We start from the raw sequence: 25,316 nt of genomic DNA on the forward strand, positions 1-25,316 counted from the left end.
TGTTTCTAGAGAAATAGCACTGGCTAAATTCATTCACAAGGGGCTGAATTCCCTGGAGGCAGCTGTAAAAAAGTAGTCTGGAATGATCCTGGAAGCCATTTAAGCTGGTTGCTTCCATGTGTCTCAGCAATGGTGAGAGGTTAGGCAGCTTACAATTTTGAATGATGGCTTAAAACCAAAAGATACAAGTCAAAAGAATGGTGGGGGTGGATATGAAGAAAAGAGGGAAATATGCATGTCCAGATCCTAGGTCTTTCATAATTTTACATAATAAAGTTGCTTAATGGCAGTGGAGGAGATGGTTCTGAGAGAATCAAATAGCAGCTGGTCCAAATGGAGCTGATGAAGAGGAGCCTCCAGGTTCATCTCTCCCTCTGATGCAGCCAGAAAGAATGCCTGGCCATGTCAAACACAGATAGAAGCTGGAGGTGTATTGCCGGAAATGCTGTGACATATGATGTGGGCATGACCAATGATACTTCCTTTTTTGGACTGAAGTTGTTGTCCATATCAGTTTTGTATTGGTGAAACCCTTGATCTTTGCATGTGTCCATTTACTTTTAAATTATATTCCTGTAATTTGGGGATTAATGAAAGGACAACAGAGGGGATTTCGTGAACTTTTATGGTTGCCAAGAGACTTTGACTGTGTATGCACTCCTGTTAACTCTACATCCAGTGCATTCCCATGGCTGGTTTGGGAAGTGGCATGCATACAATGTTAGCCCAAATCCATATCTATCCTGTCATTTCCTAGTGATACATTTCCCCCAAAACCAGCTTCAATTCCAATTGAGAATAAGAACAATTTAGCTCAGGCATAGGCAAACTCGGCCCTCCAGATGTTTTGAGACTACAGTTCCCATCATCCCTGACCACTGGTCCTGTTAGCTAGCGATGATAGGAGTTGTAGTCCCAAAACATCTAGAGGGCCGAGTTTGCCTATGCCTGATTTAGCTGCATTTTAAGCTGGTAATGTGTACACCGCCTTATATTACAAGCCTGGAAGGATAAACACCCACCGTCTATTATGCAGTGGTGTGAGGACTGTACCACCCTAGCTACATTTGAGTGTGTTTCTTATCAACTACATGTGGATAGCTGTTTCAACATTTGGACATCAATTTATATGTTTAACCAAAGATGGATGTATCAGGGATATTGTATTTTTAATGGGAACTGATTGGGGCTTCTTCCTCCTTTTGTTCTTTGTTTTTCTTCCTTCCTTTTCTTTGTTTTTGTATCTCTTTCTTCTTTCGAATTTGGTATGCAAATCAATAAAAGGGAAAGAAAGATTTGTATCATTTTATCCAGCACAGATGTTAGCTCTGCTTTCTTTTCAACAGGTCTCAGAGCCAAAGTCGTTCTGTTGCTACCCCTCAGCTGCACACGGGGCCCTCTCGTACAGTCCGACGCTATCCAGCCACCAATAATGATCAGCTCACATCCAATGCCTTGCCAAATGGGAATGGATTTGAACAGAGCAGTTCTGGGCCACGTATGGCATTTCAAGAACCATCTTCACCTCACGGGGGTAAGGTCTAAAGAATGAGCCATGTTTCTTTGACAAATGTTTCTAAGCACAGGCTTCATGCAGTGTTGTTGGTGGTGGGGAGTCCATCAAGGTAGTGGGATGAGGGTGGTGCTGTGGCCTAAACCACTGAGCCTCTTTGGCTTGCCGATCAGAAGGTCAGCAGTTCAAATCCCTGCGACGGGGTGAGCTCCCGTTGCTCTGTCCCAGCTCCTACCAAACTAGCAGTTCGAAAGCATGCCAGTGCAAGTAGATAAATAGGTACTGCTGCAGCAGGATGGTAAACAGCCTTTCTGTGCAGTCTGGTTTCTGTCACGGTGTTCAGTTGTGCCAGAAGTGGTTTAGTCATGCTGGTCACATGATTCAGAAAGCTGTCTGTGGACAAACGCCAGCTCCCTCGGCCTGAAAGTGAGATGAGCGCCGCTCCCCATAGTCGCCTTTGACTGGACTTACGTAACTTTCCAGGGGTCCTTTACCTTTACCATTAAGGTAAGGTAAAGGTACCCCTGACCGTTAGGTCCAGTCTCGGACCACTCTGGGGTTGCGTGCTCATTTCGCTCTATAGGCCGAGGGAGCTGGCGTTTGTCCAGAGACAGCTTCCGGGTCATGTGGCCAGCATGACTAAGCTGCTTCTGGTGAACCAGAGCAGCACATGGAAACACCGTTTACCTTCCCTCCGGAGCGGTACCTATTTATCTACTTGCACTTTGATGTGCTTTCGAACTGCTAGGTGGGCAGGAGCTGGGACCAAGCAACGGGAGCTCACCCCGTTGCAGGGATTCGAACCACCGACCTTCTGATCGGCAAGCCCTAGGCTCTGTGGTTTAGACCACAGCGCCACCCATGTCCCTGTCACCATTAAGGTAGGGTATAGTTGAGAATGCCATAGCCATGTACATGTGCCAGCAATCCGTAGCAATACAGTGAGTAAGGTTTACATAAACACTCATTTCCATGGGCCTGATTAGGTGTATAATCCAAAGTACCAGCACAGAATTTAGCTAGCTACAGGCGGGAGTGAGAATGATGGTGATGGTGATGATGATTTAATTTGCATTTTCATAAGAAACTACCTAATTTACACTTTTCAAACTAATATGCAAGCTGAAACACTGTTATTCTTCAAAATTCACACAAAATTTTGCAGTTATGTTCTACACCCAATCAAACAAAATGTACAAAAATGAATATATAAAGGGAGTATGTAATTTAAAAATCATTGGTGAAAATAACATACAAAAATACATTATATTAGGAAAATGACTTGCAAAAATATGTATATAAGTCAGAACTGCATACAAAGATGTGTATTCATAAAATTCTGAGGGGTTTTCATGAACGTCACATCTGACATCAAGGCGTCATGCACAATGTTATGACATCATGCATGATGCCTGGACGCAACATCACTATGTCATGTATGTCGTCACCCCCCCATTTCCTACCTGAACTAGTGCTCCTGGTGGAGATGAAACCTATCATGCGTACTAGCCATTGATAGCATTGTCTTTCATGAATTTGTCTCATTGTCTTTTAAATCCATCCAAGTTTGGGGCCATCACTGCTTCTTGTGGGGTAAAGCCACTTCCGAGATAAGGAGGAGGTGGGGTTGCGAGCTTCACGCCCCTTCCCCACACTCGCGGGGGCTGGCTCCAGCCCATTCGATAGCAGAGGGAATCCTCGGCTGCGTCATACCCCGGGCCAGCCAATCGGCTGGCTCCGGGGGCGTGGCCTCAGCTACTTAGGTCTGCCGCAGCCGAGGCTCCCCCTCTTTCCCTGGCTGCAGCTGACCGGTTTCCCCTCCCTTCCCACCCTCTAGGCTAGGTGCTTTGACGTTGCTATGAACTTCGGTTGGTTGCCGTCAAGGGGCCTGGTAGGAATTTTCCCAACTGGCAGATTGGTACCAGCCATTTGGTTTTCGCCTACCTCGTAGCAAACCATCACAACTCCTTGGTATTGGCGGTTAGGCATTGGTGGGGGTACTGTTTTATTGTTATGCAGATGAAGGGGGGAGGAGTGCCATCACCTTCCCCCAAACAAAGGGTAGTCCGGTAAAGGCTTCCAGGGGGCGTGGCCTTGTCCTAAGCCTAAGGAGGTGTGGGCCCACAGTACGCCCCCACACGGTGACGCCGGGGGGAAGTCCTAGTTGACGTGCCTCAGCAGGACTCCTCCCACTGGTGGTTAACCCTTACCGGCCTTCAAGCCGGTTAGTTGTTAGGACCAATGCCTAAGCCAATACCGCTCAATTCCTGTAATCAATAAAGTTGTGGCCTAATTTGACCCATTAACCTGAATTCTGTTGTCCTGTGTCTTTATTTCATTGGGGGGAGGCGGGAACTCGCCACACAACTATGTGCTGAGTGAAGAAGTACCATCTTTTGTCTGCCCTGAGTCTTTCAACATTCAGCTTTGTTGGGTGTTCCCCTCATGTTATAAGAGAGGGAGAAAAACTTTTCTCTCACCACTTCCTTCCCACCATGCCTAATTTTTTACACATCTATCATTGTTTCCTCTTACTTGCCTTTTCTCCAAACTAAAAAGCCCCAAATGTTGTTGTTTATTAAGTTATATACTGCTTATATGCCGGAATGGCTTCTAAGCGGCTTACAACTATAAAACCAATGCATAATAAAAATACATAGCAACAAATCCACTGGGGCATTAAAACATCCTTAATTTAAAAAATACAATAAAACAAATCTTGTAGTCATTCTTCATAGTTGCTCCATTGCCTCCATCCTTTTGGTTGCCCTTATCTGAACCCTTTCCAGCTCCCCAATATCCTGTTTGAGGTGAGGCATCAAGCTTTCCCCCCTCAGCTTTGACATCTCTACCCTAACTGATCTATGCAACATTCCTCTACCTTCACTTCAACTAATTGGCCTGGCTGTCTCTCCCCCCCTCCCCCCCGTCTTAGCTGGAGTAGGACCGGAGTAGACTGGAACGCAGCCATGTGCTCTGTTCTGGTGGGAGGCATTAATATTGTAGATTATTATTATTATTACATCCAAGCATTTCCCTTCAGGGTAGCTTTCCCAGTCTCCTTTCCTTCCTTAAAACAGGGCCGAGAAATAAAGGCGGAAAGAATTTATTGTCATTCTGATACAGAAATGCCTCGTGCTTCTTTCAGTTAATGCATTTTATCCCTTTCCCCTAGTTTTATTTAAGTAAATCCTTGAAATGTATTCTGTGGGTTCGCTGCGTAATCTACTAAATCCTCCTGTTCACCCTTTAGTAGTCTGTACTTATTGCTTTTATAGAGTTTGTAATATCAGGGCTTGTAATATAGGCCTTATTGTTGCCCACTGTGACATTATATGGGCCAGTGGCCTGGTACAGCAGACTCTTCGTATGTTCTTCCGTCCATGGCCCTAAGCCACTACAAGTCCCATTGTCCCTGGAACCATTGGCCATGCTGGCTGGGCTGATGGCAGTCAGAATCCAGCATCTGGAGGACCACAAGTGCTAAACTTAGGTGCTCAGAGACATCTTTCTGCTCTGTGATGGTCATTTTCCTTTTCCTTGCAGGTGTCAACCTGACAGAAAAAATCAGGAAGATAAAGATTATCTTCACCCCCACAATCTGTAAACAGACTTGTCGACATGGCCGCTGCTACAACAGCTGTGAGAAAGGAGACACCACCACCCTGTACAGCCAGGGCGGGCATGACCATGACCCTAAATCGGGCTTCCGTATCTGTGAGTCTTCCCATATGTCTGACCCCTTTCACAAGGTTTATCTATCTTCCTCTGTTGCTTTCATCCACGAGACTAGCAATTCACTGCAGGAGCAGAGTTCAGAGTAGGAGGAGGATGACAGCTCAATTGGCCTGAAAATGAGTCTTCCCTGAGACTGGTCCTGCCCTCTTTGAGACAAGAGGTCGAATACAGTTACCTTTTGTCCTCTCAATACAGCAGTTCAGTCAGAGTCTCAGACAGGCATTGCTGCAATTCTTCTTGTCAGGGCCAATTTTCTGCTTTCATTGGCATTAGCTTTTGGGTCTGACTCCCAACACCTAATTTCTTCCTGTTCTCTCCTTTCGCTTGTGTGGAAACCAGGAGAGTTGGCTGAAGCTTTTATGCTGTTCCTAATTATTATGGCAGCTGAAGCCTTTCTTCTGATCTTGCTGAAACTGTAATTGCACAGGAAATTTCAGTGAGCTGGACAGGTCAGCCCTCTAACCATTGCTCTGGAGCAACTTTCCCCAGCTGGTGCCCTCCAGATGTTTTGGGAGTGCAACTCCTACCAGCTCCAGATGACTAGCGCTACAAAACATCTAGAGGGCTCCAGGTTGGGGAAGGGCTGCTCCAGAGTTTGACCCTATCTAGTAGTTTGACCCTATCTAGTAGTTCTGGGACGCAGGTGGCGCTGTGGGTTAAACCACAGAGCCTAGGACTTGCCGATCAGAAGGTCAGCAGTTCGAATCCCCGCGACGGGGTGAGCTCCTGTTGCTCGGTCCCAGCTCCTGCCAACCTAGCAGTTCGAAAGCACGTCAAAGTGCAAGTAGATAAATAGGTACCGCTCCGGTGGGAAGGTAAACGGCATTTCCGTGCACTGCTCTGGTTCGCCAGAAGCGGCTTAGTCATGCTGGCCACATGACCCGGAAGCTGTCTGCGGACAAACGCCGGCTCCCTCGGCCTATAGAGTGAGATGAGCGCGCAACCCCAGAGTCGGTCATGACTGGACCTAAAGGTCAGGGGTCCTTTTACCTTTACCTTTAGTAGTTCTGTGGAATGGCCCTGCACAGCTCTCACAGAAGAACCCAAATGCTTCCTCCCTGTGGTTGAATTTTAGGGTGTCTTCCCATTCAAGATTTCAATCCGTTTTGGCTTAACATGTTGAATTGGAAAATGAAACCTACCTTGGCCATATTGCACATTCATCCGGCCCATGTTAGTAACATTCTTCCATGGCACAAATAGTAGGGCTGAGGATAGAAGTGCCTTCAAGCACCACAGGCAGAAAGTTTCTTAGTGATCTTTGGAAGTAGAGTTAGCTCACATGCTTGGTGTCCTTCATAACTGGGACAGCTTGACATCTTTTGTTTTTAAGTTGTATTCATTCAACTTGTTTTTATTATTGCTTGTTAGCCTCCCTGAGCCCGGCCTTGGCTGGGGAGGGTGGGGTATAAATAAAAATTATTATTATTATTATTATTATTATTATTATTATTATTATTATTATTATTATTATTATTATTATCTTTCTGTGACTGAGACTTCTTGATAGGACAGGTATTTGCCTATTTGCTGGCTAGGGTGAGCTTCTGGACATTTATCTGCATTCCATTTCTGGCTTTCACTTACAGATTTCCTTTCTTTGCAGATTTCTGCCAGATTCCCTGTCTAAATGGGGGACGCTGTGTGGGCAGGGACGAATGCTGGTGCCCATCTAACTCTACAGGGAAGTTCTGCCACCTACCAGCTTTGAAAGTGGAAAGGAAAAAAGACGTGCCAAACAGCCTGGCAAGCAACTCCATGAAACATTCCATGTACACACTTCCTTTATCCAACCAACTTGGTAAGCAGCACTGGTCTCGTTGCTTCTTATAGGCTGCTGGTGTGTGGAGCTTATATCGGGCATGCCTTTGCCTCCCCCCCCCTTCCTCTTCAATTGTGTGTGCTTCAAGATAAATACATATACAGGATGTTGGCTCAGGTATGCACCTGTGCTTAGGACTCCTTTTGTGAGAGCACTACCTTTTTCTGCCATGCAGGTATCTGCCTTGTATTCTAATTAATTATTAGATATGATTTAGATACACACACACACACACACACACACAAATTGAGGACCTAAGTAGAGGTTTCTGAATTTCTTAATTGAAATCCCCATAAAGAAATAGCCACACTCCCTTCACATAGGTAAAACCCCTGGTCTAGAATTCATAATAAGATACTCATGTAGGCTATAATCTACACATAGCCTAGGAAGAAGCTAATGGATGATGCTAATATTCTTGTCCATACAGTGGTACCTTGAGTTACAAATGCCTCAGGTTACAAACACTTCAGGTTACAAACTCCGCTAACCTGGAAGAGTTACTTTGAGCTGAGAATTTTGCCCTAGGATGAGAAAGGAAATTATGTACTGGCGGTGCAGCGGCAGCAAGAGGCCCCATTAGCGAAAACATGCCTATAGTTAAGAACAGTTTCAGGTTAAGAACAGACCTCCGGAATGAATTAAGTTTGTAACTAGAGGTACCACTGTATTCTGATATTCACAGGTTTCATTGTTTTCTCTGGGCTTCGTGGCAATTCAAAAGTTATTTCCCTTGTTGGTACATTTTGGGCCATAAATGAACAGTGATGGCTGCTTTTCAGTCTAATGTTTGTACTGAGAACCAGTGTGGTCCTGCAGATGGAGCAAATGTCAGAGTATCTCCACTAACCCCTCTAGAAATTTGTAGGTTGCTGCAGAGCAAGAAGCAAAGTCATGTTTCCATTGACAAACTTTCCTTCCAGCTTCTAGAAACCCTTCCCTTGTGAACGTACATATCAACCACCCTCCAGAAGCTGCTGTGCAGATCCATCAGGTAGCTCGAGTGAAAAGTGACGCAGATCAGTCAGAAGAGAACAGTGTTGAAGCTGTGTTGATATCTCAGTTTCCATTGGCTTCCCACCAGTACAGTGATAACGCCACCACCACCACCATCAACAACAACAACATTGTCACAGAGAGACATCAGCAGCAGAGGCCTCAGGACCTAGTGGGAAAGTGTTACATGGAGTCAATGCATGGAAAGGTCAGAGCTATTCTGTCTTAACTCAATTTTGTTCGCACACTTGGGGTGTAGGTTATGGAATGTGAGATTAATGGATGCAGTGTGTGTGAACCCTAAGCATGCACATGAAATGTCATTTTTTATTATTTGATTTTATTTATTGAAAACATTTGTATCCCACCTTCTCTTGAAAAAATCCAAGGTAACGTCATAAGGTGATGTGAGGGTTTGATTAGCTGCTTGTGCGTGAAAACGTGCTCCCTCAGAGTTTGTGCGCCCCCACAAACCTCCGTGTGTGACGGAGCTCCTCAGACATGTCTGCTCTAGTCACTAGTAGAGTCCGACAGTGGCTGTCTGCGGAAGCGTTTCCAACAAAGAAGTTCCTTAACGGAAACGCGTCTCCTGGACTCACGGCGTGACAGTTTCCTGCGAGGTATGGGTCTCCCTATGGGAGACTCCGATACCTCCCCACTGTTCTCGCTGGAAGCCTCCCTGAGCCCTCCCTCCTGCTCGCATTCCCTCAGAGACCCACTCCTCCCCCTGCTGGTCCCTGCTTCAGCAGTTGAGTCTCTTTCATCCGGCCTGAGTCCCTCCACCACCTGATGCTCTGATGGCAGTTCCCTGACATCCACCTCCCCTCCAGGGCCCCCCTCACCCCCTCCCAATTCCTCCCCCCTGGGAGGTGAAGGGCTAAAACCCCGAAACGAATCTTCCTCATCTTCTGACGTCTCGAACAATTCTCTCCATCGATCGTCGTCCTGGCCAGCTGAATCCTCCTCCTCTTCAGAATCTGGGAACCCCTCCAACTCCTCTTCCTCGTCGGTGGTGGCAAAGTATTCCCTTCGGAACCTCGCTACAGGCTGAGGTTTACGTGGGAACCTCTGATGAAAAGTCTCTATTAAAACCTCGTCATTGACATCCTCTGCCCTAACCCAGGTGTTTTCCGACTCCGGTTCCCCTTCCCACATTACCAAATACTCTACTTGATCTCCCTTCCACCTGGAATCGAGGATCTCCGCTACATGGTAGCTGTGTTCCTTCTCCTCCATTGCTGGTCCCCTAGTGACCCTCCCCTCACTGTCTCCTCTATACGGTGACAGCAACGACCTGTGAAAAACTGGGTGCAGCTTCATGTGGTTCGGTAACCGGAGCCTGAAAGCCACTGGATTGACCTGCTGTATGACTTCAAACGGACCCAGCCTTTTGGGTCTTAATTTCTTACAACCTCCTTTGAATGGCAACCCTTGGGTTGACAGCCACACCTGGTCCCCCACCCTGATGCTTTCACCTTCCCTTCTGTTTTTGTCTGCTTGCCTCTTATATTCCTCCTTAGCCCTGTTTAAGTTGAGTTGGAGCTGGCGATGGATCGCTTCCATTTCTTCCACGAACTGTTCTGCAGCTGGAACGCTCCAGTTCTCCCCCTCCCCCCCTGGGAAGGCTCTGGGATGGCACCCGTGATTAGCCAAAAAGGGGCTCATCCCCGTGGACACGTTCTCTGCATTGTTGTAGGCAAATTCTGCCAACGCCAGCTTCTCCACCCAATCATTCTCTCTGTCATTAACATAACACCTCAAATATTGTTGGAGAACCCCATTTGCTCTTTCCGCCTGCCCGTTGGTTTCAGGATGACGGGCCGTCGAGAAATTAACCTCTACATGCAGTAAGCTCATGAGCTTCCTCCAGAACCTGGAAGTAAATTGTTTCCCTCGGTCTGAAACCACCCTCAAGGGGGCGCCATGCAACCTAAACACATTCTCTACAAACAATTTGGCGGTTTCTTCTGCTGTAACCGCATGTGAGCAGGCTATGAAGTGGGCCATTTTAGTTAACAGGTCTACTACAACCATGATGGCTGTTTTCCCTCTAGACCTTGGCAGATCAGTCATGAAATCTATTGCCACTGCTTCCTACGGTCTCTCAGGTGTGGGCAGTGGTTCTAATAAACCCGCCGGCGCCTGCCTCTCCCCCTTGGCTCTTTGGCATTGTTCACACCCTCTCACATACTCCCGCACATCTTCCCTGACCTTGGGCCACCAAAATTCCCTGGTAACCAGCCACATGGTTTTGTGTTGCCCAAAGTGCCCTGCTGTGGGGCTATCGTGCAGCTGCTTGAGTACTTTCTCCCTCAATTCCCCTTCAGGTATATATAACGCTCCCTTATAATACAATGCCCCATTTCTCTCCTCAAAACCACCGGGTTTGTCTTCCTCCCCTCTGAGATCCCTGAGTTTCCCCTGGGCGTATGCATCCTGCACCGTACCCTCTACCAATTCCCTTTGCCCCACCAAAGTCGCCCCACACACCCAGCGGTCCTCTGGAATGATATGGGTTTCTTCGGGTGCTCCCTCCCCCTCCAAATATTCAGGCTTGCGTGAGAGAGCGTCCGCCCTAACATTCTCTGGGCCTGGCACATAACAAATCTCAAAGTTAAATTTGGAGAACTCTTGGGCCCATCTCAACTGCCTTTGGTTGAGCACTCGCGCCGTTCTCCAGTACTCTAGATTTTTATGGTCCGTGCACACTTGCACTTTATGTTGTGCACCAACTAGCAGATGCCTCCATCTCCGGAACGCCTCATGAATAGCAAGCAGTTCTCGGTCGTACACCGTGTAGTTCCTCTCGGATTTGTTCAGCTTCCGCGAGAAGAAGGCACACGGACGCCACTCCGACTCCTCCTTCCCCGGCTGCAGAAGAAGCACCGCCCCTATGGCTCTGTCAGATGCGTCTGTTTCAACCCTTAGCTTCTTTCGTAAATCCACATGCAGAAGTTGTTCTTCAGAGGCGAAGGCCCTTTTCAGTTCCTCAAACGCTCGCCCCGCCTCCGCCGTCCATACAAACTTCTTCTTACTGCTGAGACAGTCAGTGATGGGCGCCGTCAGATGGGCGAAGTTGCGGATGAACTTACGATAAAAGTTTCCAAACCCTAGGAACCTCTGCACATCCTTCTTGGTTTTGGGTGTTTTCCATTCCAGCACTGCCTGTACCTTGCCGGGATCCATGGCCAATCCCTTGTCTGACAGGCGGTACCCCAGGAATTCCACCTCCTTGGTATGGAACCGACACTTCTCCAGTTTGACCCACAGCCTGTTGGCTTGCAGTCTGCTCAACACTTCTCTGACGTCTCTCACATGTTGCTCCTCATTCTCAGAATACACCAACACATCATCTAGAAAGGCAACGCAATTCTTGTAGAGCAAAGGGCCCAGCACGTGGTTCATAAAAGATTGAAAACACGCGGAGCCTGCTTGTAATCCAAATGGCATAACGAGGTATTCAAACGCCCCCAAAGGGGTAAACATGGTGGTTTTCCATTCATCCCCTTTCCTTATGCGTATCAGGTTGTACGCCCCCCTTAGATCCAGCTTTGTGAAAATCTTTCCCTTCCTCACCATGGTCAAAATATCATCAATTCTGGGCATAGGGAACGCCACCGGTTCAGTCACTGCATTCAGCCGCCTAAAATCACATACAAGCCTCGGCTTGTCCGCATTTTTTTTGTCCACAAAGAACACTGGGCTCCCCCCTGCTGCTTTGGACTCTCTGATGAAGCCTCTCTTCAGGTTCTTGTCAATGAACCTTCGCAACTCCTGCATTTCCCTGTCTGACATGGCATACAACTTGCCCACGGGGAGCTGTGCTCCAGGGAGTAAATTGATCTGACAATCAAAGGGTCTATGAGGTGGTAGTTGGTCAGCTTCCTTCTCGCTGAACACGTCGCTGAGATCTGCATACTGTGGTGGTACCTTCACCTTCCCCATTACTTCAGTCCCTGCTAGGGTGGCTTGGGCCCCTACTGAACCCTTCTCCCCTTTGCAGTGTTCTAGGCAATGTGCTGAACCAAAGGACACCACTCTTTGATGCCAGCCAACCAGCGGATCATGTAGAGCTAGCCAGCTCATTCCCAAAATAATGGGAGCGCCTCCCAGGGTGGCCACATTAAACGCTATCAGTTCTGTGTGCCTTGCCACCCTCATTATCATTGGGACAGTCTGCAAGCGGACTCCTCCTCCCAACAACTCCCTGCCATCAATCGTGGTCACCTGCAGGGGGTTGCTTAAAGGGATGGTCTGTATCTGGTGTTCAGCAACAAACTCCTTGCTCATAAAATTGCAGGAGCTGCCTGAGTCCAATAGCGCCTTTATTTTTAGGGGGTGCCCATTCTGCAGCTCTAGCGACACTTCAATCACTAGAGCAGGTCGAGGAGCTTCTGGCACGGGCACTTTCACTGCTCTTTGGCCTGGCTGCAGTGCCCCAATTGTGGCAACCAGGCGTTGGCTTTTACCTGCTCCGCTCCCCCTTCTTCTCCCCCCTCAACAGCTCCCACCATCCCTTGCCATTCCTTCCTCTGGGGGCAGACTCTGGCAAAGTGGCCTGGCTGTTGGCAGAGATAGCATTTCCGGGGGCCCTTTCCCTCCTTCTTAGCTCCCTCGCTGGTTTTTGAAAATGCGCGCGCGCGCGCTGTTCCGATTTCCATCGGCTCTGCCGGCGGGAAAGCTGGCTCAGGAATGTCTGGAATGCGGAACTCCTTCCAACGTTCCCCTCTCCCTTCCCGCCTCTCCAAGGCTCTTGCCTCCTGCCGCACTCCTATGGTCAGCGCAGATTTGGTCAGCTGATCCATAGACTCCGCCCTGGGGCTCCGTGCCAGCTCGTCTTTCACCCCCGAAGAAAGACCTTCTTCAAATAGCATTTGAACGGGTGCCGCCGATAAATCCCAACTCAGTCTGTGAATCAGCATGGTAAACTCAGTCCAATATTCACGGACAGATCGACTCCCCTGCTTACAAGCCATTAGCTGTCTGCGCACCACCCCTTCCTCAATATCGCTGGAAAACATGATATCCATTGCACGAAAGAACTTCATTGTGTCCTTTAGTATGTCATTGTGCGTTGCCATTAGGGGTCGCACCCAGTCTCTAGCCCCTTTCTCAAGATGCCCAATTACAAAAGCAACTCGCGATTCCTCATCAGGGAACTCATCGAACTGCACATTAAGGGCATATTGCATCTCTGTCCTAAAAGCATGGTAGTCCTTGGGGTCCCCCCCAAATTTCTGCACCAATCCTGGTACCTTTCTGGGGAATTGAGTGGCTCTCCCCTTCTTGTCTGCATCCTGAGCCCTTCTCTCCTCCAGCCTCGCCGTCTGCAGGGCCAGTTGAACCTCCAACGCTCGGTATCTATCTTCCAAGCTTGGACCAGCTCCAGCCCCTGCTCCTCCGGTTCCGGTTGGTTCGCTCATGATGCCTTCTCTTGCACAGGCAGCGTACAAAGACTGTCGGACTGCTGTGAGGGTTTGATTAGCTGCTTGTGCGTGAAAACGTGCTCCCTCAGAGTTTGTGCGCCCCCACAAACCTCCGTGTGTGACGGAGCTCCTCAGACATGTCTGCTCTAGTCACTAGTAGAGTCCGACAGTGGCTGTCTGCGGAAGCGTTTCCAACAAAGAAGTTCCTTAACGGAAACGCGTCTCCTGGACTCACGGCGTGACAGTTTCCTGCGAGGTATGGGTCTCCCTATGGGAGACTCCGATACCTCCCCACTGTTCTCGCTGGAAGCCTCCCTGAGCCCTCCCTCCTGCTCGCATTCCCTCAGAGACCCACTCCTCCCCCTGCTGGTCCCTGCTTCAGCAGTTGAGTCTCTTTCATCCGGCCTGAGTCCCTCCACCACCTGATGCTCTGATGGCAGTTCCCTGACAGGTGATGTTGAATGCAATAAAAAATAATAAAATGCAAAAATCATCATCAAGCAAAAGAAGCAGCGGCGGAAAACTAATGGGTAAAAGCAGGTAAAAGCAATGAAACAGAGGCAGCTACAAACATTTAAAAGATCAAGGACAATGATTCAGGCATTTTGGTCCACCAGGGAGAATGTACAATTTTTTTAAAAATTACCTCAGCCTACAAATGCTCTAGAAAGTCAAACAAAAAATGCCAGGCAGGGTTCATTCAATTCTGTAGGTAGCGCTTTTTCCTTCCCCCAGAAACTCTTCCTCACAAAGGAGGCAGCTGAGCCCGTGGTCTGAAGTACTTTGCACATCCTCAAAGAGCACATCTAGTCCTGTGAGTCAATAGAAGTGCTGATCAACTGATGCTACCTTGACCATACGTTGTTCTGAGACTTTTTGTTCCAGCCTTTTTACTGTCTGTTTTTCCTCACACACATACACTCAAACAATCTGGGTCCAAAGGACACTCTTTTTATAGCTAGTTAAGATTTTATTAGGAAATGAATATATATGGAAACTCTTCTCACAATAAACAAATGCTTGGTATTGATTAAAATTCATTTCCCTTGAAGCTTCTAGGGAAAGAAAATTCACATAAGTGGTGCAATCTAGTCCTACTCTTTTCTTCCCTCCCTCCCTCCCTTCCTTGCCTTCCTTGCCTTCCCTTCCTTCTTTCTTGTTTCATAGGTTCTGTGGAATTACAGTGGTACCTCGGGTTACATACACTTCAGGTTACATACGCTTCAGGTTACAGACTCTGCTAACCCAGAAATAGTATCTCGGGTTAAGAACTTTGCTTCAGGATGAGAACAGAAATCGTGTTCCGGCGGCGCGGCAGCAGTGGGACACCACATTAGCTAAAGTGGTGCTTCAGGTTAAGAACAGTTTCAGGTTAAGAACAGACCTCCAGAATGAATTAAGTTCTTAACCCGAGGTACCACTGTATACAGGAGTTCAGAATAATGCTTGTGTGTATTTTTTAGATTGCTACATTGCATTTATAACCCAGATTTTCAGGGGACAGTCTGTGTCATTTGGGATCCATGCCCAAGGCAATCAATTTTGACATTAGTCAGACTCGGCTCCATCCTGATTCCTAGTACTAGGTCTTCTCAGCCAAGCAATTCTACATGGATTCATTCTGAAAATTTGGTATGAAACATTTTGCCTATAATAATAGGGTTGGAAAATCCCAATTCCACTTTATGAGAGTAAATGATCCATGCAGTCGCTGTTTTTCTTAAGTACTTGTTTTTCCCCCAAGTGCTGACTGGCGGATTTAGTGAAAGGAGGAGACACATTTAGGCCTTACTTCATCTCAGGTAGGGTTCTATAGGTAACTTCAGGGGGTGGGAGTGGGGAAAGCAGCTACCTTGTTCTTCTCTTGTTTCGTTCCACTGGAGCAGGGTCCGCAGTGGAGCAGACTAGGTGATGGCTAGGAGCCTGGGCAGGAAGCATTTGTCTCTTCCGTTTCAGTCTGAAGCCATACTTATTGGAATGTGAGTGCTGGGCCCATGGCCATTTTGGCGATGGATGAGTGCCAGATTTGGCCTGTGGACTACGACAATTCAGCTCTAATGGGGGAGACTGTAATCCAGAGGTCCTTGTTAGGAGGGGGAAAAAAATACTCATTAAGTAAATGAAAACGCCTTGCCACAAATGTCCCCACAAGGTCTGGAATTGTCTACCCATCCCGCGAGTTAATAGATGTACGTCTGTGAAAAGGCATTTGTTTTATCCAAAGGCTTTGCTTGGTGATATTATCTCTGGGTCATGCTCTGCTGCTCAAACATAACAGTAATACCTTGTATCTAATACTAATACCCTGGCTTTCCAAGAGCCAAAGATACAGGCAAGGCTCTCGTTTTCCTGTCTGCGAGACTGTTTACTGTCTTAAAATACACCTCTGGCCCTGCAGGGAGCATGGGTGCCTGTAATGACGCCTAAGAATAATGCAAGCACCATTGTTAGGGGTGGAGGAGAAGTTTGTTTGGTTTGCATTTCACTGCGAAACTCCTGAACACAAAGCAAAGGAACAGCTTATCCTTCAACATTTACACGGCTCTGAATTTTGCAATGTAGTTCTCTAACCCAAAAATGTCTGTGTTAGGGGAAAGGGCACAGATAAAATGTCACATTAGTGAAAATAACATGCAAAATGCTCAGCATGAGGGGAAAATGTATACATTAAACAAAAATGCATTTGTTAGGAGAAATTTTCTTGGAAATGCATATAATTTTTATGTGGTCTTTTTTTATTTTTTAAGCCCATTAAGTGACGTGGAACGGAACTTAAAGAATGGAAAAAGTAGAAACTGAGAGAAACCAACACTGACAGATTTATTCATCCCTAAACCCTACTCTTCCACAGAAAGGCAGGCCTATACTTCTCCTTCCCATCACTGGCATCTTGGCACCTTTAGCTGTGGTCTACAATGTGCTGCCCCTGAAAGAATGGAATGAAAGATTGGGCATAGGGCTTAACATAGCCTTCCTTCCAAATTACAAATAGCGCAGGATTCTGATACTATCTCTTTCCCCCCATTTCTCTTTCTAGTGTGCTGACCCACTACCTGGTCTGGCCAGTTATGAGGATTGTTGTGGCAGTGTGGGGGCCTTTTGGGGGGTCAGCAGATGCATTCCATGCCCATCGAAACCAGGTAAGTGCTATCTAAGGGAGAAATCATTAGCATTGCCATCTACAAGTCTTGTAGGGCCAATGCAGGGCATGAGGCTGAACATAAACTGGGTTGTTACTGATCCATTTGGACTGACCGATTTGGAACTGGAAAGTAGCACAAGGCATGGCCACTTGTTTCAGAGACACTGTTTCTTCCTGGACATGATCCTGAATGCACTTGGGCAGGAGAAAGCATGTAATATGGTATTCTCAGGGATGATTACTTGGCTGCAGTGTCAGTTTAGGTGCCAGGAGGAATTGGTTTGACGTGGTTGCTGGCTCAGAACTTTGTGGTCTGCTTATATACCAGATCTGTAAAACCCAAGGGCAGACTGATGTTTGTTCCATGTCAGAGAAATTAGGCAGGAGAAAACTGGAAAACAGTGCCCGTCATTTTAGGAGGTATGCCTGCATATTGGCTGGTGAGGTTGCATACTCAGCCTTACAGACTTACAGGCCTGCTTTAGATGACGACTTGGCAGGGGCTCTGGAAATAACACTACATCAAACAATTGGCAGGGTTGAATCTAGAGTCCATTCCAGGGGCATACAAATCCAGTTCTGCATTTTCTTTTCCCGGTACCCAAAGAGATTGATGCAGAACAAAGGTAGAGGTTATTCTGAAAGGAGCATGACACTTCCATTGGCTTATTTCTTGGTGTGCTGGAAAGATCTAGTGAATGAAAAGGGAGACTGACTTATTCTTCCAGAGTGGTGGCTGCTAGGTCTACCCATTCATTGCACTTCTTCTGGAATCTGCATGCTGAATTGCCCACACTATCGGGTATGCCAGGGCTGTGTAGGTAGGGAAGGGGCAAAGTTTAGTGCCTGGTTTTAAATTTTTTTTCCCTTACCAGTTTTTAAAATAAATACTTGAATTTGTGACAAGTTCCCCTTTAATTAGACACTGTGGCAGGATTACTGTCAGGATTTCCCCTGCCCCCACCCTGTGGGTAGCATGTGCTGAGAAGTAATTGACAATTAGCTCTTGTTCTGCTTTGTATTTATATACTTAAACCTATATTGCTTTTATTTATTTTTAGTAATATTGGATTTATTCTATGTTTGTTAAATTGTTTATTTTGCCATTTTTTAAAATTTGTTGACATGCTCTCTATTTCATATATTTGTATTATGAGGTTTTGAATGTTTGTTATAAGCCACTTTGGGCACAACTGATGGTGGAAAAGTGGCATATAAGTCATCTTAAACAATTAAGTAAGAGAAGGATCAAACTGCTATGATGAAAGTGAAGATGCATTGTCTTGATCTATGTGTGTCAGGCTTGAGGCTATAGCAATTATATTGTTGTTGTTGTTGTTGTTGTTGTTGTTGTTGTTGTTATTATTATTATTATTATTATTATTATTATTATTATTATTATTATTGTACTTACTTACACCCCACCCATCTGACTGGGGTGCCCCAGCCACTCTGGATGGCTACGAACATGATAAAAATATAGCAAAACATCAACAAGTTAAAAACTTCCCAATACAGGGCTGCCTTTAGATGTCTTTGGAAAGTTGGGTGGTTGTTTATCTCTTTGACATCTGGGAGGGTGTTCCACAGGGCAGGTGGCACTACCAAGAAGGCCCTCTGCCTGATTCCCTGTAACCTCACTTCTTGCAGTGAGGGAACCACCAGAAGGCCCTCAGAACTGGACCTCAGTGTCCAGGCTGAATGTTGGGGGTGAAGATGCTCTTTCAGTTATACAGGGCCAAGGCTGTTAAAGGCTTTAAAGGTCAGCACCAACACTTTGAACTGTGCTTGTCCTGGGGAGCCAATGCAGATGTCCAGCAGCACCTTAATGTCCAGCAGCACCTTAGAGACCAGCTAAGTTTGTTCTGAGTATAAGCTTTCGTGTGCATGCAAACTTAGTAGGTCTCTAAGGTGCTACTGGACAATTTTTAAATTTATTTTGACTGCATCATACCAACATGGCTACCTACCTGAATCTAGATTTTTAGAACCAGTGTTATGCGGTCCTGGCAGCTGCTCCCATGTTTCTGTGTCACCTTCAAAGGTAGCCCATTAATTATTTCACACAAAAATATCCAGGTATGCCATTCACATAGACATATTCCACACAGCAGTAATAACAACAACAACAATTATTATTATTATTATTATTATTATTATTATTATTATTATTATTATTATTATTATTTGTATATACTCCACTCTTTTTCCTCATGGAATTCAAGGTGGTTTACAGGTAAAAAAGAAGACCACTAAAAACACTGGAAAATCTATCATTAAAATAGAATTAAACATGGATAGAATTAAAGCTATATACATACAGGTATATAAAATCTGTTTAAATAAACAAACTATGTTAGGGAAATATTTCATTTTCCCAGGTGCAAAATAAATAAAGTAAAAATAAAAACACCAGCACCAAAACAGATGTGCATTTTTTTGGGGGGGGGATTTGACTGTGGGGAAGAAATGAGTAACAAACACATTTAGGGCTCCATAACTGATTGTGCAGAAAGGCCCCAAAATGGCCCTTGCATTCCACAAGTCAAAATCAAGCTTCAGTCTGTTAATGAGCTGCTCCCTAGTGGGACATGTGAAAATCAGCCCACAGCCTCAAGGAGGGATTATTATATCAGAAAGGGCAATCTCATGTGATCAAAGAAGTAGTTGCTGTAAGACTGGAAGTGGCCAACATGTGTTTGCATCACAGGTTCTTTCCATCTGGGACAGATTTAGCTTGTTTTGGTGTTTGTCAAAGGAACCTGTCCAGGGTCTACTCTTGAGTTCATCTTTATCCTTTCTAAGACTTGCTGGATAAAGGAAATCCATATCTCCTTGCGCAATGATCTTGATGCCAGCTTTAGGTTTGCAGGACTGTTGGAAGCTTTTTCACATAACCTTCGCGTTCATGGCAGCTGCAATTTCTGTTAGCCCAGCTGACTTTCATCTGTGCTGCCATGGACTGAACCAGTAATGCAACTGAACCAGTTATGCAACTGAACCAGTTATGCAGTGTAACAAACTCAGCAGGGACGGGCTTATGGCACTTGTGGCCATAGTCTTTTAACTGGTTGCCTTGAGATGTAGTAAGCTGAACCATGCATTCAGCACTTAGAAATTGCATGGCTGGGTAGCTGTAAGTCATGGGCTGGAATAAATCATCCTTGCTTACAGATGTGTCAGATTGCAGTCCAGGTCTGGCTTCTTGGAGCGCTATAGAAAGGTTCAACTCTGCCCATTCATTCATTTGTGTGTGTGTGTGAGAGAGAGAGAGGGAGGGAGAGAGGGAGAGCATGAACTCAATGTCATGGACTGGCTGGATGCCAAGGAGTGGTGGGAGGCATCAGCTGGGGTACCCCCAAGTGAAGAAATCCCAGAACCCAGGGGATTGGTTGTGGGATGATGATGAGTGGGTAGAGGGAAGGAGGAGGTGTCGGAAGCTGAAGAGGTAACAAGGTTTAGTGAGCAAGAAGAGGTTGTGGCAGAGAGCAGTCCAGAAGGAGAGGCAGAAGCAGAGATTGGTGAGGAGGGGCCCCAAGAGGCAGAGTGGAGGTAGGCTGCCAGAGAGTCCCTCCCTCCGGCTGTAATCAGGTTCCTTCCCGTTGGCCTCCCCAGAACACAGAGAGGAACGAAGAGGGTGGAGCAAAGAGAGACAAGGCGAAGGAGCCACAGGTTGCTGGGGAAGGACCCAGGGGAGGAGTCTTAGAGAGCAGTGGGAAGGCAGTGGCCTTCAGCTCTTGCAATTACCTCATTGGGGCAAGACCTACTGGGAAGAGTTGTGGAATTGACATCAGAAAGGCAGTGCTTTGTCCTGGATCAAAAAAAAGCTCAACATTTTTCAGGGTGTCCTGGGTTTTACTTTTTGAAATATGGCAACCCTATCACTATGCCTGCACTCTTTTCCTTTTTTTGAATATAGAGTTAACTTAACTGACACTGGCTGTTTTATTAATGACCTGCTCCTCACTCCCACTGCTGACACTCATACACCTGTGCATTCCCAACCAGCTGCTGCTGTGTAGCCCAAGCAGCTCTGTACTTTCATTGCCTTCTAGAACTAGCGACTTACATATACAGTGGTGCCTCGCAAGATGAAATTAATCCGTTCCGCGAGTCTCTTCGTCTAGCGGTTTTTTTGTCTTGCGAAGCAACCCTATTAGCGGCTTAGCGGATTAGCGCTATTAGCGGTTTAGCGGCTATTAAAGGTTTAGCAGATTAGCGGCTAAAAGGCTATTAGCGGCTTAGCGGCTTAGAAAAAGGGGGGGGGGAGCGAAAAAAAATCAGAACACTTTCAAGACGTATTCGTCTTGCAAAGCAAGCCCATAGGGAAAATCGTCTTGCAAGGCAGCTCAAAAGTGGAAAACCCTTTCGTCTAGCGGGTTTTCCGTCTTGCGAGGCATTCGTCTTGCGGGGCACCACTGTATCACATTTCTCACATTTTAAAAAAGCTTTTTTTGTTGTTTTTGTTCTAATGAGAGAAAACGTGTGTTGGGAAGTTGCAATGGGTAGTGTTGAGTATGGTATTCAACGCATTCCCTCAATGGACCTCCCACTGAGTCAGCCAAGGGTTGGCAAATAGGTGGCAGATTGCCCAGATTAAGCCAGAGTCACTGAGAGATGCTGAACGATGTTACAAGCTGCACACCATTCCTTGAACTAGAACGGAAAAACATTGTTAAAACCAAATCCTTGCCCATCCTCACTGGGATAATGATAAAAAGATGACTCAGATAAAATATTGCAAACAGCTAATGAAGTCTATGAAAATAACTTTGCCAAGCAGAGGGGCTCCACAGCACCCCTGAGGCTGCTCAACTCCCGCTGAGTGTGCTGTGGGGCACTTTTTAAATGGAAAAAGGGAGTTGATTCTATGGAAATGGAATTTATGTAGTGCTTTTCATTAAGCATGCATTTCTGTGAGTCTTTTCATCCTGTGGAATTTCAGCATGAGTTACTCATCTCTCTCTCTCTGGAGCGGTCCCCAAAGATTTAGAATAGAGACTCTACTTACTTGAAAAGGGCCAGTGCATTGTCTTTGTTGAATGCATACTTTTTGTTTCAACTTTCTGTTAGCTCACGACTCTTTGCTAGCGGAGTGCAGCTGGAAGTGCTCTGCTAATTGTTCTGCAGTGCATAGGAGGGTAACCAAGCAATTTTAATTGCTTAAATAGATTCAGTGGAATTGCTTGAATGGAAATCTATCCCAGACACCAAAGCTGTTGGAGGCTTAATTTTTTTAAGTGCCCTTGAATTTGTATGATCAGAAATCTATATCCCATGATAGAATCATATTGTCGAGAAAGACTAAAAGGACATCCATTCCAAGCCTCTCTTTCTTCAGACTTCCATGCAGTTTACCCTGTTTGAAGCCCCTGGGCATCCAAGCCATTTTAGGCCTGCTGTGAATTTAAAGCTCCAGCTTATTAAGAAGGAATGCAGCTCGCTTGGGCTCAGCAGTCTCCACTTAGGTGTTCAGCTGGATGGCTAACTAACTGCCCAGGTGACTCTCCCTCCAAACTCACTCCTCTAACAGCAAGCAAAATGAATTTGCAGAGCAAATACTTGCACTCACATACTACAATGAGCAGGAAATCCAGAAGCGGGTATTTTCGACTTTTTTTCTTTTCTTTTTTTCTAACCCCTGGTTGAAGCAAATAGACTCAAAGCAATCTTGGCACTTTCAGGAAGCAATTTTAATGCTGCTCTTCTGATCATAGTTCCTCTTTCAATGCTCTCATGGCTTCTTATGTTTTAATGTTAGTAATATTCCTGCTCCAGCAGCTAAGATGTTTCAGTGGCCGGTCTTTTTAATTGTTGTTATTCTGCATGTGTTGTCCTTGTTTCCTGTCTCTTCATGAGCTGCAGGAGGAGGCAGTGACGGTCATCCTCTTGGATGACTTTAAAAGAAAATTAGACAAACTCAGTGGCTACCATCCATGATGGCGATGCTCTGACTCTGCAGATGGAGGCAGCAGTGCTTCTGAATAGCAGTTGCTGGAAACCACAGTAGGCGAAAGTGCTCTTATACTCAGGTCCTGCTTCCGGGTTTTCCCCAGGCATCTGGTTGGCCACTGAGACAACAGAACGCTGGACCAGATGGACCACTGGCCTGATCCAACAGTCTCTTCTTATGTTCCTGCTTTATAGTGCTAGATTATTGTTGCAACCCAATATGTTAAAGAAGACAAACGCAACCTCACTTAAGAAAAAGGCATGCAAAGCAAGGATGTATATCCCTCAGCAAGAAGGCTGCCTTACCCACTCCTGTTACACTGGGATGGGAGTAATGTGCTAAGGGGTGTCACAGCCAAATAAAACATCGCAGGAAAGGTATGTGGTCCAGGACTGGACCTAAGTTTGTGGAAGTCCTTGGCAAATGCTCCCTGCACTTGGTGGGACATGGTAGATAACAGCACTACCATTTTGTTTTCTCCCAGTGCCCCTGATGTAGCATCGCCCTGGGGCACTGTGGGAAATTAAAGGGGAAATGGTATCCCCCCTACACACACTGGTGACTCTCATTTGGCTTTGTCATATGGCCCTGGAGTGACACCAGCAATATTGTGTGCAGTTCAAATGACAACTCGCTGGCCCAACCACCTTGCAAGGCAGGTGTCAGGGCTCAGGGCCAGTGTCAGTGCACTGGGAGGTTCTATTGTGGTGCTGGGACCCAGCAGCTACCCAAAATGCCGTGTTCTGATGCTTTGTTCACAGTTACACTTCTTCAGAGACACTCATGTTAACCTAGATTAAATTACACTAGGCTGAATGTTGAATACCATCTATCTCAGAAGTCAGCATTTTACACTAGCCCCTTCCTTTGTTCCTACGAATCATGAATGGCTTTCTTATCCACCGCTTTCCTCCTCACTGTTGTACAGTCTCATCGAGCAGCTTAGTTCCTTTGCATCATCTACTTCATGTGCTTATTCTCCAAGTAATAATATCTTTCCTTCTTGTTGGAACCTGCCATCGCTCCTGTTTGTCATACAGGCAGTTCACTGTTTTCTGGCTTGGTTCCATCACCTTCCTGTCAGCAGTGGCTCACAGCCCCCCAAGCAGCCATGCTGGGCCCCCTGCAGAGATTAACTGTGACTGTTAAAGCCGATTTCTACGCAGCTACTTCGACATGCAGCTCAGCAAGTCAGCTTGGCGTTTTGTAGCTAATCATTCATAGCAGTGACTCCATTCTGGCTTCTGTTAGCCCTCAGGCCGCCCTCTTTCATATGCAGCTGCCTGCACTGATGTAAGGCATGCTTGGAGCACTGGAGCAGACATGTAGCCTAGAAGTGAGCGCATCAAAGTGTGCGGCCAGTTCCAAGCATTATCTGCAAACAAGTTCCTCTAATTGAGAGCTTGGCACCCTGAGGGCTCCTGAGGAGTGGCATGTACACGTGCCACATTTTAAATACCTTGGAAGTTGGCTAGGGCAGGATTCTTACGCCCAATTTAGAGTTTACACAGAAACTGTGATTACCTGCCCCTGGCCAAAGCTTTTTCTTGAACTGAAGGTGCTCCCAAAAAAATCCAACTGTATATTAGTCCATAGCCTGCCATGTACTCACAAGTGAATATCCCTTACTCTGGCGTGTGTCCTAAAGTAAGTTAATTTTAGGAAGTTCACAGGTGGAATGTTTCCTGTCCACAATTCCTTCTCTCTGTACCCTCCTGAAAAAGCCCCCATGGAAAGTCAGGAGTCCTTCCTGAACAACACAGTGGGACACAGGAGTTGCTAGGGGAGGTGGGAATCCCCCAAATTTTGTCTAGCTTTGGGATAGTCTTCCTTTTCCTCTTACCTTCCCAAGCCCTATCTATCCCCTTGACCCTGTGGAGAGGCTCTTTGTGGAGCACAGGTTGGGTTGGGGGGCAGATCGGGTAAAGGAGAGCACTGGAAACTTTTCCTGTGAACTTCTCTAAGGTGTCTTAGGATTCAAGACTCTGCAATCAAAATATATTATTTTGTCCAACTTGGAAAGTCAAGTGGTCCAACGTTTGGAACACTGACTTAAAACTGAGAAACCTGGTGGTAGCATAGACCTGCGACACTGTTTATAAGTTGAGAGACTGTTCCTGCCTGCACATTTTTTTGCCATTTCTCTGTCAGGTTTCTTCCTGCAGGAGTTACACAATGGGTCCCTGGTTTAGATGCAGAACCTTTAGTGCACTTACTGCTACAAGGCAGAGAATAAGGATGAAAAAGTACATTATGACTGGATGACACAGTTTCATTAGTTATCTGAAATAATCAAGATGCCAGTTTTGTTCTTTTTGAAATAATAGTAGTTGTTGTTGTTGTAGTAATAATAATCATAATAATCATAACCACAACAACTGAAAGCAACGAAAGGGGTGGAGAATTGCTATCAGAAAGAAAAAGCCACAGGAAGTCTTTTCAGGGTACAAATTAATTCCAGACTGTAGGAGATGAGTTTATTTGTTTATTGTTTATAAATGTATTATGTATTAAATTTGTATATCATCCATGGATCTCAGGGCAGTTCACAACATACCATAAATTTACAATAATACATAATAAAAATAAGGACAAAAACAAACCAATAATTCCCCCCTCCCACAACACATCTGGTGTCAATCAAGCCTGGGTGAAGAGGAACGTATAGGTGTACAATGAAGGTGCCTGCCAAACCTCCATTTGTATTTGTAAGCAATGGTGTTGTT

At 46.1% G+C, this 25,316-nt stretch overlaps 1 protein-coding gene across 1 annotated transcript in view; it reads left to right on the forward strand.

Annotated features, from left to right (window-relative positions):
- LTBP2 (latent transforming growth factor beta binding protein 2) overlaps positions 1–25,316 on the forward strand; it is a 140,821-nt gene that overhangs the window by 51,386 nt on the left and 64,119 nt on the right. The window contains exons 4-8 of the mRNA XM_081207648.1: positions 1,347–1,534; positions 5,060–5,230; positions 6,858–7,052; positions 7,997–8,277; positions 16,533–16,635. Coding sequence (XP_081063774.1) covers positions 1,347–1,534; positions 5,060–5,230; positions 6,858–7,052; positions 7,997–8,277; positions 16,533–16,635 — 938 coding nt within the window. The remainder of the gene's footprint in view (positions 1–1,346; positions 1,535–5,059; positions 5,231–6,857; positions 7,053–7,996; positions 8,278–16,532; positions 16,636–25,316) is intronic.

This window comes from Podarcis bocagei (assembly GCF_964188305.1).
Source record: "Podarcis bocagei genome assembly, chromosome: 1".
Classification (NCBI taxonomy): domain Eukaryota; kingdom Metazoa; phylum Chordata; class Lepidosauria; order Squamata; family Lacertidae; genus Podarcis; species Podarcis bocagei.